This window comes from Hetaerina americana, unplaced genomic scaffold, assembly GCF_022747635.1.
Source record: "Hetaerina americana unplaced genomic scaffold, ioHetAmer1.1.p SCAF_4, whole genome shotgun sequence".
NCBI lineage: Eukaryota > Metazoa > Arthropoda > Insecta > Odonata > Calopterygidae > Hetaerina > Hetaerina americana.
Window position 1 is genome coordinate 67,763,840 of NW_027286985.1, and position 20,160 is coordinate 67,783,999.

General features: G+C 43.8%; 1 protein-coding gene across 1 annotated transcript in view; it reads left to right on the forward strand.

Annotated features, from left to right (window-relative positions):
- Positions 1–20,160, forward strand: part of LOC139692477 (uncharacterized) — a 75,834-nt gene that overhangs the window by 40,266 nt on the left and 15,408 nt on the right. The window contains exons 2-3 of the mRNA XM_071590693.1: positions 15,492–16,252; positions 17,416–19,901. Coding sequence (XP_071446794.1) covers positions 15,492–16,252; positions 17,416–19,901 — 3,247 coding nt within the window. The remainder of the gene's footprint in view (positions 1–15,491; positions 16,253–17,415; positions 19,902–20,160) is intronic.

Sequence of the window (20,160 nt, forward strand, 5' to 3'; positions counted from 1 at the left end):
ATTCGGATTCTCAACTGAATGCCGTATTTCTCCGCTCGTCTCTTTCCGGCACACTGCATGCGCGCCCGGAGACTCCTCCGGAAGTTTCACCGTTTCACCAGTCCCCGACACTCCTCTTCCTCCCCCCCACCCCCCCCCCCCCTTTTTGGCCCCTTTCATTTTTCTCGTCGGGTGATTCTTAGAAATTTTCTGGGCGTTGTATCACCCTGAAATCAGTAACCGTGGAAACAACCGCGAGTCTAAAAATAAGTCTCATTGTATCTGGCTGTGCGAGGGTAGCATTACTCACTCGGGTGTTTTGTTTCGTTTTAGGGATACTTTGTACGTCAGAAAGCGTCCGTGAAAGAGCGCGAGGAATCAAGGACGAAACATTTTACCCGCGAGCAGCGACGCATTCGAAAATAAATTCGACGGCTAAACGGAGCCACACACGTTTGTGGCGAAAAAAATATCGGAGCTCGCGGAAGAGGGCGTCGGGAGTTATGCGTTTGTTTTGATTTTTTCATTACGCTCGTGCTGTTCTGCTTTCTATGTTCTCCAAATACACTCGTGCGCATTGGTATGTTGGCAATCTTGCTGTTTTGTTGCGTGAAAATATCCTATTGGGATCAAGTAAATCCGCACCCTAGTAAACACTCAGAATTTTAGGATAATATAATTTTGAACTAATTATTATTCATCGCCCGGGTAAAAAGTACTCTCCAGATTCGATTCACATCCTGTAGCTGTTCTGGAAGGATCTTGTTCGGTTGATTTTGGGGACAATACCAGAGGTATAAGCAACTTCAAACTAACTGTTTATAGGGCTTACACGTTTCTTGCAATATTATGAAACAGAAAAAAATGTAGAAAAATTAATTTTTAACGTAGTTTCATCTCAAAATTTACATATTCAGGCTTCACTTCGTTGTAGTTTTGTATATCCATCTTAAAAAATGAAAGAGTGATGTGCTGAATTGTGTTCCTAACGGAAAATTCCCAATGCAGGATCCAAACTTTAAAGGCTCTATCAGCTGTTAGCTTGTTGCATGTAACGTTGCATTAACAACTGTGTGTGATATTTTTAACACAATAACTAAAGTGGATACCAGTAAAACTGTCGAACGATCTCGTAATTACCGAAAATCATATCCAATCGCTTGATCTGGAGAAACGGTTCGTACGCTTCACCATTGACAATTACAAGATGTCTGCCTTGTTATTCAACATTAGTCTCTCCCACAATCAGCCGACTGGGTCAGAGTAGTGGGTACAACGTCCACCGGCGAACCCAAAGGTCACGATTTCCAATTCCACTTCGTTACGTGGGCGGAAGTTTTAGGTGATTCTGGGTCTGGAAAAGATGAAGATGGTCCAAAAAAATAGCTTATCTCAGTTTTGTTGTACACACACTGACTATCAGTGACGTCTAAATAAAGTCATCCACCACGCCCTCCTTCATTATCGTACAAGTTGATAAGCCACCGGCGACGAATCTTGAAGGCGATACCAGGTTTATCTCTCATCAGGCAAGGCTAGTAATTTCACTCCCTCAGTTACAGGTATGACAGCTTCACCTCAAGGAGCATTATATCGTACAAGTGAGCCAGCTTAAGTGAATAAAAATTCCAAGTGTCCAACTGTTACCATTTACATTGCCACTAGTTATAATAATTTCCTTTGGCATTACTTTAATTTGACTTAGATGTCACGCCAAGATGAAAACTATTAGGGATGATTTATTATTATTAGGTAATATACCGGTTAAGATAGGTTTTTGGATGGACACAGCTCCTAAATAAATATTTTGTGACTCCTATCAAAACACAACATCCAACATCCTACTCTACATCAGGTCCCTCTTCATCTCTGAGTACCTTCTTCCTCCCTTCATCCCGTCCAACATCCCTATCCTGTTCCTTCCCTTTCCTCTTTTGCCCAACATTCTACCCTCAATTACAGTCTTCAGCATCCCGCTGCCGGTCAATACCCCCTTCATCCACTTTTCCTGCCTCCATAGGATTGCTCCCAACAAACCCCTCCCTTCGCCCACCATACCAAGTACTTCCTCGTTTGTTTTCTTCTCTGTCCATTTCACCTTCTCCATTCTTCTCCACACCCACATTTCAAAAGCCTCAAATCTACGTCTATCCTCCTGCTTCAATGACCACGTTTCCGCGCCGTACATAGCTACGCTCCATGTCAAAGTTTTTACGAGTCTTTTCTTAATGACCTTACTCAATGTCCCTGTCATCAACTCCCTCCTCCTTGTGAAAGCCTCTTTGCCTAGCGCAATTCTTCTCCTTACCTCCCCACTACTTTCACCGTGTTGGTCCAAAACACTACCGAGATACGTAAACTGTTCCACCTGCTCTAGTTTTTGCCCTCCTATTTTAATGTTTAGCTTAGCGTTTTCCTTTCTAGAAAATCGCATAACCTTTGTTTTATTAATATTGATTCTCATCATATACCTGTCGCATTGAATTTCCAATTCACTAAGCAATGCTTTCAACCCCTTGGCTGACTGACAAACTAAAGCTTGGTCATCAGCACTGCCCATCCGGACTCCCCGTTCCCCACTCGTACCTGAGCAGTCTGAGACATGTACAGGTTGCGGATTAGCCTCCTTTCCCTTCAATCTATTCCTATTTTCTGCAATATCTCATTAGTTTTTCCCAATTTACTCTATCAAACGCTTTTTCGAAATCTACGAAACAATGCAACAATTTCAGAGCGTAAAAATCATTCGCCTTGACTGGGACTCGAACCCAGATCCCTCAATATCCGGTCGAGTGCTTTAGCCACTTAAGCTACCGAGGCGTCCTCTTAAACTCTGAAATTTTGGGGCTTTTAAAGGAACTAGATGTTATGACGAAATACCGTACATACAATGTCACATGTATTCGTAGTCGTGCGCGAGGCGCCACTGTCCACGAGGTTAAAGCCAACTTTAAACACGTATGGTGTTTTCCCTTTGACAAATTCCAAAGAAACTGCGGGAGATGCCGCAACAGTAACTTTTAACGGAGTCATCCGCTAATGTGCATTTCAATGCAACAATTTCAGAGCGTAAAAATCATTCGCCTTGACTGGGACTCGAACCCAGATCCCTCAATATCCGGTCGAGTGCTTTAGCCACTTAAGCTACCGAGGCGTCCTCTTAAACTCTGAAATTTTGGGGCTTTTAAAGGAGCTTTAAAAGTTTCGTCATAACATCTAGTTCCTTTAAAAGCCCCAAAATTTCAGAGTTTAAGAGGACGCCTCGGTAGCTTAAGTGGCTAAAGCACTCGACCGGATATTGAGGGATCTGGGTTCGAGTCCCAGTCAAGGCGAATGATTTTTACGCTCTGAAATTGTTGCATTGAAATGCACATTAGCGGATGACTCCGTTAAAAGTTACTGTTGCGGCATCTCCCGCAGTTTCTTTGGAATTTGTCTACGAAACAGGCAAATAATTAGGGATGATACCTCTAGCGAAAAAAAGAATGAGATTACTTATGATTATAAGATATCCAGCGCGAATGCCAAGAATGAATTTTGGAAACCGTTAAGGGAATGCAAAAGGAAAAGTTTAGCGGAAAAATTGAAAGAGAATCCAAAAGCATTTTGGTTATACGTCAGAGAAGTTTAGGGAATTAAGTCAACTGTTAATTCACTCAAAATTGATAAAAGAGAAAGAGTAAATGGCACTTTGGAACTTATTAAATTCCTTCTTTCAAAGCATCTTCACTAATAGCCCACATAATACTCCCGATAGCGGACCAAATCGTGCCGGTAAACCGATGCCCATAATTAAAATCTCATTTAATGGAATAGAACTTTGCTGAAAAATATTAAGCCTAATAAATCTTCCGGGCCCGATGAAATACCCGCTTGTTTATTTAAGGATCTCGTTTCGGAAACTGCACCGTATCTAGAAATAACATTTAAAAAGTTGCCGGTAAATCACAAGGTTCCTAGAGATTGGAAAACGGCAAACGTAGCAGCAATATTTAAAAACGGAGACAAGGAGGAACCGATCAATTACAGACCTATTTCCCTGACATCCATTTCGTGCAAGGTTATGGAGCATATAGTTGCTAATTCGATTGTGAGACACAACTTGCGCTTTTTGTTCGTGATATTATTATTTCGGGAGAAAGCAATGCTCCAGTGGGTGCGATTTTTCTAGATTTTAAGAAAGCCTTTGACAAAGTGCCTCAAATAAACCACTCGCTAAGCTAAAAGCATATGGCATAGATAAAAAATCCGGGATTGGATTAAAAACTTTTTGAATGGTCATGTACAAAGAGTAGTCATTGATGGAGTGAGTTCAAATGCAGAAGAAGTTACTTCAGGTGTTCCCCAGGGAAGTGTCATTAAACCTCTTTTATTCCTACTTTACGTTAACGATATGGACTCCGTAGTCACTAGTAAGATACGTTTATTTGTCGATGATGTTGTGGTTTAACCGTGATATCCGTGATCCTTAGGACAGAGTAGCTTTATCAGATGACCTTAATGCTATTGAACGCTGGTGCGACATTTCACAATTAGAATTAAACTTAAAAAAGTGTGTAGTCATACATTTTTGGAAAAAGAGCAATTCCCACCCGAACGCCTACTGCATTAGGAACGCCGAAATGGAGTGTGTAGACTCAAGTCAATAACTAGGCGTTACCCTGACTCACGATCTCTCCTGGGTGAAACACATACAGGGAATATGTGGACAAGCTAACAAAAAATTAGGAGCTATTAGAAGATTACTTGGTAAATGTGATGAAAAGGTCAAAAAGAAATGTTATCTGTCATGGGCCAGGCCTCATTTAGAATATGCTGCAAGTGTATGGGATCTCGCGAAGTTGGATTAAGTGCCGAATTGGATCGCGTGCAGCTTAGAGGAGCTAGATTTGTTAAACGTTGTTATGATAAACTGAGTAGCGTATCCAAAATATAAAAGTAGCTAGGCTGGGAATTACTCACGAAGCGAAGGTTAAATTACAGAATGAAGCTCTTCTTTAATTGGAAGGAAGTCTCTTCAGCAGTGACGTTGAAAATGTATTATTACCTCCATTGTACTACGGGAGGATAGATCATGCTAGTGAGATTAAGTGCATAACAGATACATTAAAGATGTCGTTTTTTCCACGACCAATAGGGGATCATAATTACATTGTTCGACCGCAGTAGGGTCATGTTCGGGTAAAATTATTCTGGCGTGTATTCACAGCCTGCCACACCCTGACGGTGGCTTTCAGGGTATATATAACTTTTTAAACATAAATATACTTTCATTTGTACTTTTCCCCCTAGCTTTTAATTGATTTAGATACCACATTTTCATCGGCAAGATGCAATTGCCAAATAAATAACTCAACCTTAACAATGATGCTGCAATACCTAAATCCATGAGGAAAATAAAAGCCATGCGCATAATTTCAGTGTCTTATTTACGACAATGATCTAGGAGGATAGTGTGTTACACTGTAAGTCGATAAAACACTATCTTGTTCGATTCATGAAGATTAAGTTTTAAAAATATTCCATTATTCCGATGCAAGAAAAAGATATTTGACTGCAAATACTCGATCGAATTTGCTCATTTGTAAACATACTAACTTCATAGTGAAGACTATGTTCATTTCTTATTTGAATGACTGTGATGTCCTTCTCGCGTGGTTGTCAATGATATGATTTGCAGCTGTTTTTGTTATAGCGAAGGTTTTTAAGTCCATTTTTTTATTCCGTGCGTTATGTTTTTTGTTAATCAAGTACATGTCAATATTTATTAACATAAAATCGTAAGAAAGTTACCTTCAGGTTGCGGTAAGAGGGTTACACGGTTTTGATCATTAAATTGCGCGATATGCTGGTTCATGTAAAGAAAAGAACGTTGATAACCTCGAATTAAAATTAATCAAACATTCTGACAATATATTCGTTGTGTTTCATATATTACAGCGAGAGTTATGACGATGTATCTTTACCTAGTCCCAATTCTAATGTATGAACTGCAAACCCCAAAAGAATGGTAGATGTAAAATTTTTACTGGGCGAAAAATTTCTCTTATCATTAATTCCACAAATCGAGCCCATGTAAAATGTATTACTTTCAAATTCAAATAAGAGGATAGTTTTCATTTGAGTTGTGTCGTTTTTCCTCCATTCCATTCGGAGATATTTTCGAACTACCCTCCAATTAAAAAAAATAGGACTTGAAGTGAAGTTTTTCTAAATGCCAAACAATAGACAATAGTTTCGACTAGTTCGGTGAAATAGACATAACACCTGTGATTTCAGACTAACTCCCTTAACACTCAAGCTTGTCCTTCCATGAAACTGACCCAAGATGTGATTAAGTGATAGTTTTTTTTTCTTTTCCGCAAGTCGTCCCTTGGAGGGATGAGTAGAAATAATCGCTCGTTCTCCGAAAGTAAAAATGCGGTGAACCCTTAGGGAGGCACTCGAATGAGATGATACCAGTTCTGGAACATTCCCCTTTGTGTCATTTTTTTTTCAACTGAATTTAGTTTCGTGATGCAGGCAGGTGTGGCGGCCAGGGTGGTGTTGTCCGCACTCAGTCGTCCGTCGCCCGCCCCACGAGGTAAAAGGACGAAGGGCGCAGCAGCTTCGGAAGGGTGCTCCCTAGGTCCTCCTGAGGTCGGGAAGGGAAAGAAGGGGCCAGAGAGGGGTGGGAGAGAGCTGGTTTGCGTAGGGTTGCCTGGTCGTCCTTAACCGGAAGCGGCTCCATTTCGCTTTCCTCCTTCCCTTCAGCTATGCCGTTAGGGAAAGGACGGGCGAGCTAGCCGGTCGATCGAGGAAAATCCCTTCATCGCTCGGCAGATACGTTAAGGAGATGGAAAGAGCGCGAAAAAATAATCGTGCCCGTTCGTCGGCGGGGTTCCCGCGGAACGGTCACGTGTTGCGAAGAGGTTGGGGGAGGAGGATCCGTTTCCCGGTAAAGTGTATTTTCGCGCGAAACAGGAAATGCGTACGTAACGTTTCCCCGGAAGGTCAAAGAGTGTGAATGGGCTCCGGTTTCATGGCGGCTGGGTCCTTTTCCTTAGCCCGCGTACTCAGGGCGCGCCCTCTTTGCCTATTTGTGGGATTGCACGAAGAGGGTGTTGTCGTCTCCCATCGAGCTGTGCATCCAGGAATGAGGGATGTATGAAGGACGTTTTATGCTATGCATTTATTAATTCGCATTTAAATGCACTCGTGGGTTTTCTTCAGCTGTTCTTTAGACTCGTTGTCTTTCTTCTAAGGTTGAATTCACTGAAGAATATGTTACAATTTCCATGTTCTTGCGCAACCAAGGTGTGTCATGCGAGCTTTCTGTGTGCTGCGTAAGGGCACCAGGGCGCGTGGAATGAAATGCACCGTTTAAACGGATTTTTAAAAAAGTGTTTGTTGCTTCGTGGTGTCGGTGGACCCTATGGATAAATGTATGTAATGCGCGAAAAGATGTGCGTGTGAATTCTGGGCGAAAATGGGATCCCTAGGGATTTTTATCCCAAGAATAAATACCTTACTGATGGTTTTTGTCGCCTTCTTTAGTTCGGGTGATAAATTAGTGGTTGGGTTCATGATTTAGTTACTCAAGTGTGTGAATCCATGTCAAACCGTTTAATATGTGATATTGCGTCATACTTACCCGAGGTGAATTTTGAACTTTCGACCTTTGAAATGGTCGGAGAGTATGATGGTGCCGGCGGAGTCAATTTTTTTCTCAGCGTACATACATTCACGCATAAAGATCCACAAAAAATCATTCTGACTTCACAAAACACGCGATGATAGGCTTTCCAATCATTGCTTAATTTAAAACCATGGATCCTTATTTATGCGAAAAATAATTTAATCGTTGGTGTGGGTATTTTTCGTGGGAAAGGTCAACCCGCAAGTCAACTTCGACACTGATGAGTATTCAATTTACGATGAAATCTCGTCAATACGATGAACGCTGATTAATGGCGCCTCTCTCTTAATTGTTCAATGATTGAAGAGGATGCTCCATTCATTACTCAGCCTTCGGAGTACCGGGAAGCGAGATTCCGTCGGAAATTGAATGTTTGTTTAGTCGGAAGCTGGCCTGTTGTTTGACTGACCTTTTCTCCTAGCGCCTGGAATAAAAAAAACCAGAATCGGCAAGGGTGGAATGGTTGGCTGAATGCACCAAGTTCTCTCTAGTCTCTCCTCTCTACGACCTCGTTCGTCATGTTTTGTGGATGGAGAGATGCCCTCGGACGTGATGTCGGACAGCCCAGCACAAATCCCCCGATGGCGTACCCAGGATTTGGGGTACATTGTGGGCGGCAGGGGGGAGAGGAGAGGGGAGCCGCTGTTGCTCGCCGTGGGTCGGTCCACGGAGGAGAGGCAGAGGGCAGCGAGCTCTATTCAATCACGATACTCCTCAGGCGGAGACGGTGGAGGGACTACAGGGGCATGGAGGAGGGGAAAAGGGACCGGGAGAGAAGGGGGGAGAAGGAAAGCCGTCTCTCCAGGCCCCCCTTTTCATGTGAGCTACCGGCATATGTCTTGGGCCACCGGTGCACATCCAAGCGTCTTTCCATGCAAGCCTCCATAATGACAGACGGCATTGGGAGTGGGTGGAGCGCTCGGCTACTGAGCGCCGGGTCTCAGGTTCCGACCCGGGTGATTCCTTTCAACAGCCACGACCAATACCTAAACCTTGCGATTTCGCGGAATTCTGAAACGCCGTGTGGAACCACAGGTGGCACAAGAGCTGTGCCTGCAACCCGGAAACTCGTCAGATGAGAACTCTACCAGCACCTAACTAAAACCAACCATTGCTGATTGTTGCGGCAATTGTCCACTGTCCAGTGTGACGAGAGGTAATGAGGAGTCAGTAAATCATGCAGAGCCTCCAATGGCAATTACTATTTTGCAGCAATTGCATATCACATATGCACGGGATGGAATGTGGTTTAGGACACCCTAGCTAATGCTTGAGATTGCTCTTAGTAGGAGAGCTTTTTAAATCGACTCTTAATTCTGGGAAGCGAGCCTAGGTTTGAAAATTCAATTGAGGTTCGACGAGTAACATCTTTTAAGTTAAAATTCGGATCTACTGTATGATATGTTTCATGCCCATCCAACGTCTGCATGTTATTTAGATGAGAGTTTTAAATGCTGTCAGTGCCAGTCAATGTCCCACTCATGTCTGTGAAGGACATGCAAATGCAATACAGGAAGGATTCATGCTATGTCTTCAAGGCAATGAAAGGTTTGAATACCTTTCACTTGCCTTTTTCTGAGCATGGATAAGTCACGGCGGGAGATTCAAAACGTGTTGGAGTTCTATATGACCTTTTCTTCTGCGTGACCGTACATGAAAGCTACACATTTAGTTCAGGAAGAAAATACTACCATAAAATATCCGTGGAGTACCGCAATCTGCCATTCTAGGTGAGTATTAGAATATTTGCGCTTCCGATGGATGAACTTATTCCAGATTCATAGTAAGTATTTTAACTGTGACTTGCCTTTTCATTTCATGCTGTGAAAACCCAGGTCCATTGTTGCCAAAAGTATATCAGGAATCATATCTGAAGTGCGTTCGGCGAAATTATTAATTTAGATGCGTGGCATTATCTATAGACGCGCAATTGTGTCCATGCCGTGTGATACTGCTTACACCCTTTGGTAATGGAGTGATTTTGAATCCTTATACAAGTCCTATGTTGTTACGCAACAAACGGCCATTACTTAATACACTTTGTTGGTTGGTAAGTCACAAACATCCACATACTCTTGTACAAATAAAAATGTCCTCTTAAGAGGATACTCTTTCGATCTATTTGTGCAGTATGAATTTACATCTCGCTCAATTTATCTACAATTACATCGACTGTCTATGGAGCGGCAGGGAAAGCACACGTTTTAGAGTATTTCATATTTTAGTACGCTGAAAGCCACCGCTAGGGTGTTTGGCAGGAGGTGAATACACACCAGACTAATTTTGACGCGAATTATAACGTACCGCGGTCGGGCAATGTTATTCTCATCCCTATCGTTCGTGGAAAAAGTGGCATCATAAATCTATCTATTATTCACTAAATCTCTCTAATTTTATTGACATGATCTATCCCACCGTAGTACGATGGGGGTAATAATACATTTTCAACATCACTGCGAAAGAGATATCCTTCCAAAAATTTGCCTTTTACAATAATTCATGCCAAAAGAACCTGATCTCATATATTAAAGACAAAGTTCCTAAAGACGAGAGGAGTGGAGTGTACGTATGCACTGAAGTGCTCGGAGAGTTCCACTAAATATATTGCGAAAATGGGACGGAAATTTAAAGAAAGGATAAAGGAGTACAGAGGAGTGCTCATGAGACAGCGGCATTGCGAGCCCAATGATTGGCTGAACCGTGCTTCCTGCCTGGATAGTACCGGGTTCATTGCGATTGATGATCCCCCTTGACTTCGCCGGATATTCACCCAGGCTCTGATTTCCTGGGTAGCTACCAGATTTTTCCTGGAAACCAAGTGGCGGTACAAGGAAAGGAATCCCTAAAACGAGACTTCACTCTCTTTCACCCATAGAAGCTTCATGGTTATTTTCGTTACACCAACGTGGACTTCTCCGTCATCGATTTGTGAATTGTTGTGTTAGACAGGGGAGAGTTTCACCCCAGCACCAAGACCTCCTGCGAGGGGGAAGGGGAGGGAAGGGCGTAGGAAGTTCCCCGATATTGAACCACACTCACACATGCTCAACTCCATCTGAGCTCTCGCTCACTCTCTCTACAACTTGCCTGGACGCATGCGCAGGAGACAGAAAAGTCTAGTCGGCCTCCGACAATTCTGCACTCTGCTTTCGCATCCAAACCCTCCTTCCCCGTCTGCTCGCCCTACCTACCTCTCCTTCTTCGCCCCCTTCTCCCCCACCCATCGCAACCTACTCCGCCTCCTCCCCTCTCACAGCCTGCTTACACACTCCCTCTTACCCCATTCCACCGCCCCCCCTCCCGCTCCCCTGGAGTTAGTCATACTCCCCTACTACCGTTTTGTCCGTCCGCAGATTGCGTCGCACAAAAGAATGTCCCCCGCTGCAGTCGGGTCATGTGAAGCTCGCCTCGTCCAATCGGCTTAAACGTTCGAACTCTGGAACCCACGACCCCGATGTCCTCCGACGATTCGAACCAATGGGGATGCCTCTTTCATTTTCACTGGGCCAATGGGCAGATCCGAAGGCGAGGGGTGAACATTCTCTTGCGAGGCGTCGCGCGGAGTGGAAAGGGGGTGGCGAGTGAGGGGTTGTGGGGGCGGCTGGGCAAGAGGGGGAGGGTTCGATGTTGGGTGGGGAGCGAGGGAAGAGGAGGTCGGGGAAAGGGTGAGAGTCTCTCGTCTCGGAGGGCCTCGAAGGGGAAGGGGGAATCGGGAGCGGGGCGCCGAGTGGAGTGAGGCGGAAGGAGACGGCTAACTCAAGGGGTAAGCTGGGGGGAGGGAGAGAAGGGGGACAAGCAGGGGGGAGGAGGAGGTGGGAGGGTAGGGAGTGTGTCCTGCCATTCGAAAGAGGCCGACGGAGGAGAGGGAGATAGAGAGTCTCAGAAACCGAGGAGGCCTGGAAAGGCGGTGACTTCCACCGTCTTGTGGCACACGGTGCAGCTAGCAAAGTCTCTTCTTATAGTTTCGGCACAGTCCCCCCCCCTTGCTGCTGGAAGGCAAGGCGTGACGCACTGGGCGGGACGGGTGTTGCAGCTGCTTCCTAGTGTTTCGGGACGGGAAGCATTTCGTTCGTCATTTGTTTCTGCCGACGTCGAGACGAGGAGTGTGAGCTCTTCCGAAACCCAAATGGGCGGGTTGCCAAGAGGTCTCCCGCAGTGACTTGTGGGCAAGAGAGAGTGTCTGGTGTGGTGTGCGTCTTCCCTATTCGAACACCATCGTCCTTATTCGATCGATCCAAGGCGGTGCGCGGTACTGTTGGTGGGGGAAGAGAGATATTCGACGCTTTCCCCCATCGTAGCGATCGTGTGGTGGTGGTGTTGGTTGTGTGGACCGTCATGGACGCCAGCCGCGCCTGCGTACATCGTCATCGTGCCCAGTTTCCGCACGAGGTGAGCACGGCGGTATAACGCAGGGTTTTCTCTGACTTGGAGACGTGTAAACACGTCTTTCGTGTACGTTACGTTCCTCAATTAATCCCCGCCCACCCGGCCGATTTTGTCGTCTCCCGTTCGGACATCCAGACTTCGCTTACTAAGTTTACAAGCGGATATAAAAGTGCGTGTGGAGGGAAAAAAGACCGATTTATAACTTTCCCTCTTCTCAGCGCTACCTCAGTTTCTAGTGTCCTACTCGTCGTGGCGACGAGAAACTCCACCGTGTGCGATAAGATAATATTGCCGTGGTGCTGTTTGCATTTGTTGCTTCCTTTCCCTCCCTCCCCCGTCTCATCCCCACTCCCCGATTCCCCTTCCCCGAACAATTTCTCCGAAAGGTCGTCTCCCTCCACCCTATTACCCCACCATCTCCGTCCCTGAGACGCTTCTTCCTACTTGCCCTCACGTAGAGGGGACCTCCTCGGCGTTTCCTTCTCTTCCTACCCTCTTTCCTCGGTATTTCCGCCCCCAGCTTGGAAGCATACATTTATTTTTGTAGTCGGTTAGACCCACAGCTTTGAATCCCCGATTTTTGGCCGCATCCCTTCGATTTTGCCTTTGCTCGGCCGGTTTTTAAACACATTTTTGTTGTTTACTAATTACTCTAGCTCCTCAGTGGGTTTGCCCGTCAGCGAAGATGAGGCGAGGAAGGAAGCCGTTCCGAGGAATGGAGGTGAAGTAATGTGGGTCGTCAATTTTGAGACGAAATTTCCAATTCACTCAGAAAAATTACAATACATTTTAAGACTGTGTTCGTTGGATCAAAGGAAGTAAATATTTCCAATTCACTGGTAGATGAATTTAAGTCGATGATTGTCAAAGCCAGCATTTTCAATTCATTCTCGTTGCATGTGCTATCAATTCCTTTGTTCATATTGCATTAATATTTTATGTGACCACGCAAGGAATTCAATGCTTGTCGGGGAGTCTATGTCTTGGTTTAATGCCAAACTAACTTTTTCGTATATTCCTGATACATTATTTTAAATTAAATTTTATATTCCTCACGTTTCCTGCAAACTTTTTTGTGTCTTAATCGGTAATAAATATTTAAAACTGGTACCGAATACCTTTTAACTATCCATCTTTATATTCCCCATAATGATCAGTATTATCTATAACAGGTTTTATTCATGAATTTATTGGCATCGCTAGATTGAATGCAATAACAACAGAAGCTGTTGAAATAGGAAATTGAAAGTTTAATTTAGGTAAGGTTTATTGATACCTGAAAGGCATCAGTTTTATTGATACCTGGCAATTATGAAACTACTGATTCTCAAAATTTAATAAGGAAACTATATAGATTTATTTCATTTGTTGGGTACATTTATTCGAATAAAACATTCAAAGGATTCAGATTAAAGTACCTTTTCATTGTAACGAGTTTTTTTTTCTTGTAAGAAATGTTTGTCAGCATGGTGATGTTATCGAAGGAAGAAAATATTCTTGAGGATTATAATAGGAAACCAGGTCATATGCCAAAATTTTCAAAACATAACTTGATAAAATGTATTAAATTATGGATACTTAGGACAAAATACTATAATAATAAGATGTTAATTATTTTCAAAGTTTTTAAAGGGCAAAATCCATCTAATTCCTTTTATTTTTGCAAGGTAGATTATCCAAGTACAGGTCTCAATCAGTTGGTTTCCTAATGAATTCTAGATCCCTCTTTATTATTGTAATTTAAATTGTATCAATTATTATTCTGAGAGCGTCAACATGAGAGCACTTCCAAACCAAAAGTTTGGAATGTATCCAATTAATATAGCATTAACTATTTGATTATGATGCGCTATGTAACTAATGGTTTAGTTGTATGAATGTAACTTCAAATATTCAGTATATTATTTGTTATGTGTTTTGGGAGGTTGATTATATGTGGTAGATAATTTAACCCCTTGATTTAAAGGATAATGAGGCTAAAGGGAGTACCCTTGGGGTAAAGGGAGTGTACCCTTGGGGTAATTTGTGAATGTTAAGTTTGGCTAATACAATGTATTTGTAAGTTCAGAAAGCTGTTATTACTGATGCTGATGATCACTCTTGACATTTGAAAATACCTGTTGACAAATTGCAGGCAAACATAAATAAAGACTAATATTTTGAGAAGTGGCTAAAAAATTCTTGAGCATTTTGATTGTCAAACATATAAAGTCCACTGTTTGGGAATAATTTTAATATCACCATGTTCACTTCATGGAGTAAACTAATAATCATATGCTATGGACAATAATAGCTCCTAGTATCTCTTTTTGTATATGATATGCAGGATTTTCCTTTTTTTGCTGCATTGAAATTATATTTAAAATTTTTTTTTAAGGAAGTCACTTGAAAATTCCCTAAAGTATATTTCTTTCCTTACATGATGGGTCTTAGTAATGCAATGAGATAATGTTCATGGATGGTATTACCCCTCAAATCATGCAAGTCCTCAATACATATCAAATGTGTGACTGGACTGAAATGTCCAAGATCCTAGCTGTACATCTCACCCCGCTGAATAGTTTCATGAGAGTCGTGAGACTTGGTTTAATGGCATGGGGAATTTATCCATTTTGGAGGAAAGAGAAAAAATCCTTCTCAGCTTTGTAGTGGCACTTGAGTTTTTTGACTTGTGTTTTGACGTAATGCTATGTCATCTTCACTTGATGATGATGTAGCATTTATTGGATAATTACTGGATAACAACGTTTTTTTTTCTTTTTCCTCATGAATTATTTATGATTTGCAGTGAACATAACCTTATTTGGTGAAATTGTAGCTCAGAGTGCTTTTGGTTGCTGGTCAAGAAGTCCTAGATTCAGTTTTGGGTGATGTTTGTGGACAAATGTGGCTGAACTAATATTGTTTTTCTGGTTACCAAAATTTAATGAGAAACTGAAGAAAGAATTAGTACAGGATATGTCCCTCTCTTACCACAAATGAATGTATTTATTAACCTACCATAGAATAACAGATGAGGTCTACTCTTCTCTTCAACTTTTGAGTTGGTGACTGTAGTTCCTTTTTCTCCATGTTTCATTTTATCAAAATTATGAGTTAATACCATTAAGGCTGTGAACTACTGTGCAGAAGCAGTATATAGTACTCATTTTGTATAGTTTTTGTTTTAGGAAGCATTTTGATTTTGTTTTCTTTTAAAAATACTTATGGCAGTGAGATTTCCTGGGGTAGGCTGGCACAAAAGGGGGTTTGAATTGTCAAAGTACTACATCACAAGGGGACTGATCACTGATAAAATGACGATGACGTGATATCAAGGAAAGTCTCTCTTTTACATCATGATTGAGAAGAATATATATTCATGTTTTACCATATTCTGGTTACCAAGTGGTAATAGATTTGCGGTGCTTGACCCCTCTCTGTCTCTCTCTTCCTTCTGTGTCGCCAGAACCAGCCAAGGCAGGATGCTTGTCATGGAGACTGAGCAGCACGCGAAGGAGGAGTCATCCTCGTCGACCAAAGGCACCCCTTCGATCAAAAGTGCTTTGGCGGAGGAAGAGGCTGAGCTAGAAGCGGCAATAGTGGAAGAGGAGGAGGTTGAGGTGGAGGAAGAGGAAGTGGAGGAGGAGGTGGAGGAGGTGGTGGAGGAAGACGAGGAGGAGGTCCTGCTGGGAGGGGAGGAGGAGGAAAAGCTGCTGGCGGCTGGGAGCGAATGGGAGGAGGGAATCACCCTGCCCGATGAGGGCTTGGAAGTGTGTGTGGTGAAGGAGGTGGTGGACGAGCCCAGCACGCCCCCTGGCCTCAGTGCCTCTGAGTTGGTCGCGGAGATCGAAGAGGAGGAAGAGGAGGAGGAGGAGGGAGTGGAGTATGAGGAGGGAGAACGTTTAAGGACAGGGGAGGATTTTGCTAAAGGGGACGACGGTGGCAACATGTTGGTTGAGGTGGCCGCTGGGCATGGAGTGGAGGGCGCAGGGGGGGTTGGAGGAGGGGGTTGTGGGGTCATGGGCAAGGAGGGAGTGGCTGAGGCCAAGAAGGATATGGTGGTGGTTGCAATGGAGAGTCAGGAGAAGGAAAGTTTGTCACAAGCCGAGGTGAAGGACTTGGACAGAGTGGTTGCTGGGAGTGAGGAGAATGGTGGCGTGGGAAGGACAAAGGATGGTTTGAAAGATGGATCTCCAGTCAAAGTTGCGGGTCAACTTGGTGGCAAAGGTTAGATGGGATCTGTTTATTTGACATAAGAGAATGCATTTAAGTTTTTCTTGTGGGCAGTAAAAAATAATGGTCTTAGTATTAAAAAAGAATTCTGCCAAGAATATACAGTAGTCGTGAAATTAATTGAGTCATATGTGGTGGCTTCATTGAAATGTTTTGGTATCCATGATAAGTACAAATATCTAAGTTGTGGAAAGTATTAAGTGGGTATTCCCTGTAGATGTATTAGTCATCGATAAATATAAATATGCAAAAAATATTAGTGAATGCATTTCATGTTTTGTTTCTGTCAGTAGTAAAATGTTGAATGATTTGTTAAATTATGATAATTTTCCAAGTAATAAAAGTTTAATAGTAAATGATTTTCTGTATCATATACACATATATTTCTGAAGCTCATTTAAGGGCTAAATTAACAGTTGTTTACTCTGGTAGATGTATTGGGAATAGGAAGCGAAGCAACCATTGAAGTATATTAATCCATAATTAAATGAGATTTTTCATACCACTCATATAACACTCCCTGATAGGAGTGTTAGAGGATATGTATTGTCTTATGCTGTGAAATTATAATAACATGCTTTAATAGAAAATTGTTTGTGCGATTGCAAAAATGTAAAAAAAATGTTTTGATTTTCAATTTGGTGCTAACCATAGCACTCAGTAGTACCATCACCTTTAAGTCATTTTAACTTAATTCCTTTTGTCAAAGTCATGCTATGGCTATAGTTATATATTAACGCGCAATAAGGTAAATTAAAAAACTAGCTAAGTCCCATTCCTGCATTTATATACTGGTTTAATGTCAGTTGAAACCTTACTTTTTACTCTCTCTGACTTCATTTTGTTGGTCTTCCTCCTATTGCATTATTGGTTACCTAGTGGGATCAAATTTCCATTAATAATATGTGCTCATTTTATTGATGCCTATGTTTTAATTTTTTTAAATTACTTTCTCTAATGTAGAAAACTTGAATTGATGACAAGTTCTGATGGCAAGTTCTTTTATTTTAATCAATGAATGAGAACTCAATTTTCATACAATTTAAATGACAAAGATGTTTTCAAAATTTCAAAGAGAATTATTTCCAAACTATCTTAATTACTAATCATTTATTACTAATAACAATACAATAATGATAATTCTTGTCATATTTTAGAGAGTGCTGATGAATCATCAGAGAAGAAGAATAATAGCCAATCCAAAGAAACGCTTTCCAGTTCCAAAGTTAAAAAAGAACCCAAAGAAGTGACAGAAAGTCCTCCAAAGACAGTGCCTACTGTAGGTTGTAAGGGAACAGCGATCGCTGTGGACCAAGAAGATTTTTCTCCCAGTGTGGTCAAATTAGAGCCACAGGAGGAAACGGAGGAGGGCGCTAACAAGCAGGGTCGAGGAATCAAAGGAGAGGTGGACTCGAGCAACCCAGCATCGGATGATTATGAGGAGGAAGGGCATGAGGACGGTACTGAGGAGACTCCCGAGGAAGAATGCCACGGGGAGAAGCGAAGCTGCCTTGGGGACAGTGGCGGACTGAGCAGCGAGGAGTCAGGGGATGTGTGCTGCAAGCGGAGGAGAGTTGAGGGCAGCACAGATGTGGGTGGTGGGATGGTCAGTGGTGATGGAGCCACCAGGGGAGGTGGTGGTCATCACGGGGGTGAGGGTGGGGAAGTGGGTGGGGACGAATTGAAGGAGTGCATGCTCACGGGGGACTCGGAGAAGGAGGGTGTCGGGGGGTCAGATGAGAGCCTCGACAGGAAGATGGAGAGACTGAAGAAAGAGATCCACATGCTGGGGGTGATGGCGAAGCAGAAGGAGTTGGAGTGGGACGAAATCATCCGAGCCAAGAAGTCCAAGGAGGAGAATTTGATTAGACTGAGGCGGCGACGGAGGATTGCAGCCATATCGAGGGAGGCGGCCCTTGCGGAGAGGAGACGACACAGGAGGGAGGGAAGGAGGGCCAGGACTGAAGCCGACCTATCTTCGGAAGAGGAGGGCACCGATGAAGAGTGGTACATGCAAATTAGGGGCATGACTGGGGGAGCTCTTCCTGGCTCAAGGGTGCACGTTGGTGGAGGGAGTGGTTCGCGCCAGTCCCCTGGGAGGGCAACCATGCGAAACACCCAAGGGACCCAAGGCTCCTACATGATGGGGCTGAACTCGTCGACTTTACCCCACTCAACTGTGGCTCAGTCATTGCCCTTGTCCACTTCTTCAATCCCATCCATTGTGTCAACGACGTACATCCAAAGAATGCATCGTCCAATCCTTCCCAAACCACCCACAATCCCTGGAGGAACCATGAATCGACGGAACATGATGCAGCAATCCAATCCGGTGTCTGTGGCTGCATCCATTGCTAATCCCCTGATTCCGGCCACGGTTCCATCCAATGGGGGCCTATCTGGAAATGGGTGTGGCTCTCTGGATGGTTCGAAGAATGTAAATCAGGTGATCGGGGAAGGTCGGCAAGGACCAATTCTGGACGTTCGCTCCATCATAGCCGATTATCGATCCCGTCACCCGGAGACCGTTCCACTCAGAGGTCGTCGAAACAAATCCTTGACACCATCTCCAGCTGCAGCTTCATCTCTTGGGGAGGGTGGCCCCACTGGGGGGGCTGGGTCTGACGGTGGACCATCTGACAACCCCGCAGCCACAGATGCAGGCATGTCTACTGTGACGAGCACACCTGGAATCTTGAATATTGCTTCTTTGGCCCTGGGGTCGGGCTCCCAAGTTCGCACTCGAGGGATCCAGCCACAAGATGGGAGCACTCCTGACATCAGCTATCTCCTGCTCTCAGCTGGTAATGGATGTACCCCTGGGGGCACCCTCCCAATTCGACACCAGCAGCCCACCAGAGAATCTTCCAGGCCATCAAGTACGGAATCATCTCGCAGTGGTGGTCAGGCTGTTCCTCCCATTAATCTCCCGACTGGGGGAACCCTCGTGGATAGTTCTGGCAACTTCAGCTTCAAGGACGTGCTGGTACAGTTCGCTAGGATGAGCCAAACAGAGCAGCAGCAGCAGATGATGGCTGTCATTCCAGGTATGGGTGGGCAGGGACTCTTGTCCTCTGCCCCCCCTTTGCAGCCACAAGCCCCTGTGCAGTCACGGCAACCAAGGCACATCCTCCCGAGTACCACGACTACTTCTGTGCTTCCAGGACCTTTGGTGACACCAGCCCGTCCCCCTCCCCCTCCTTACCCGGAAGTAACACTCCTTCCTGTTTTGGTAGCGGGCAACGAGGTTCCTAGTGTTCGTCCAATTGTGCCGCCCGAAGTTCCAACCCCACAACCGAGGTCAACTCTACCACCACCAACGCCAAGTCTGCTTCAAATGTCACTCTCTGCACCGACCTCGACCCCACAAGCCACCTCTCCTCCCTCCACGTCCCTCCTTCATGGTATACTCACAAAATCAGGCACTGGTTTAGCTAGCTCTTCTGGGCTAGGGTCATCATCATCTTCAGGCCCCTCTCCGAGGGCTACAGCCTTTGCACCTACACTTGCACGTCTTCTGACGGCTCCAGAGAAGCAGCCTAGTTTGGCATCAGTGAGGCCTGCTCCACCCGTGACTACTGGCAGCTCTGTCTTAGGAAGTCAAGCATTTGTTTCCATTGGGGAACTACTTCAAACTTCCAAGGTAAATGAGCATGCAACAAATTTACCTGATTTTAAGGTTTACATGTTTGTATTTTTCATGATTGTGACTTGTAAAAGATTGGATTTTAATCAGCTCTTAATAATTTTGGTAAAAAATTAAAATAGACTATGCTGAATTTATTTTTTTTTTTAATTTTTTAAAAAAGCCCTGTGCCTGTAAATGTATAATTTTCTAAAACTCTCTCATCATTCATTGAATACAGTGGTTCAAATGCAATAATAGCCCTTAATTAAACACT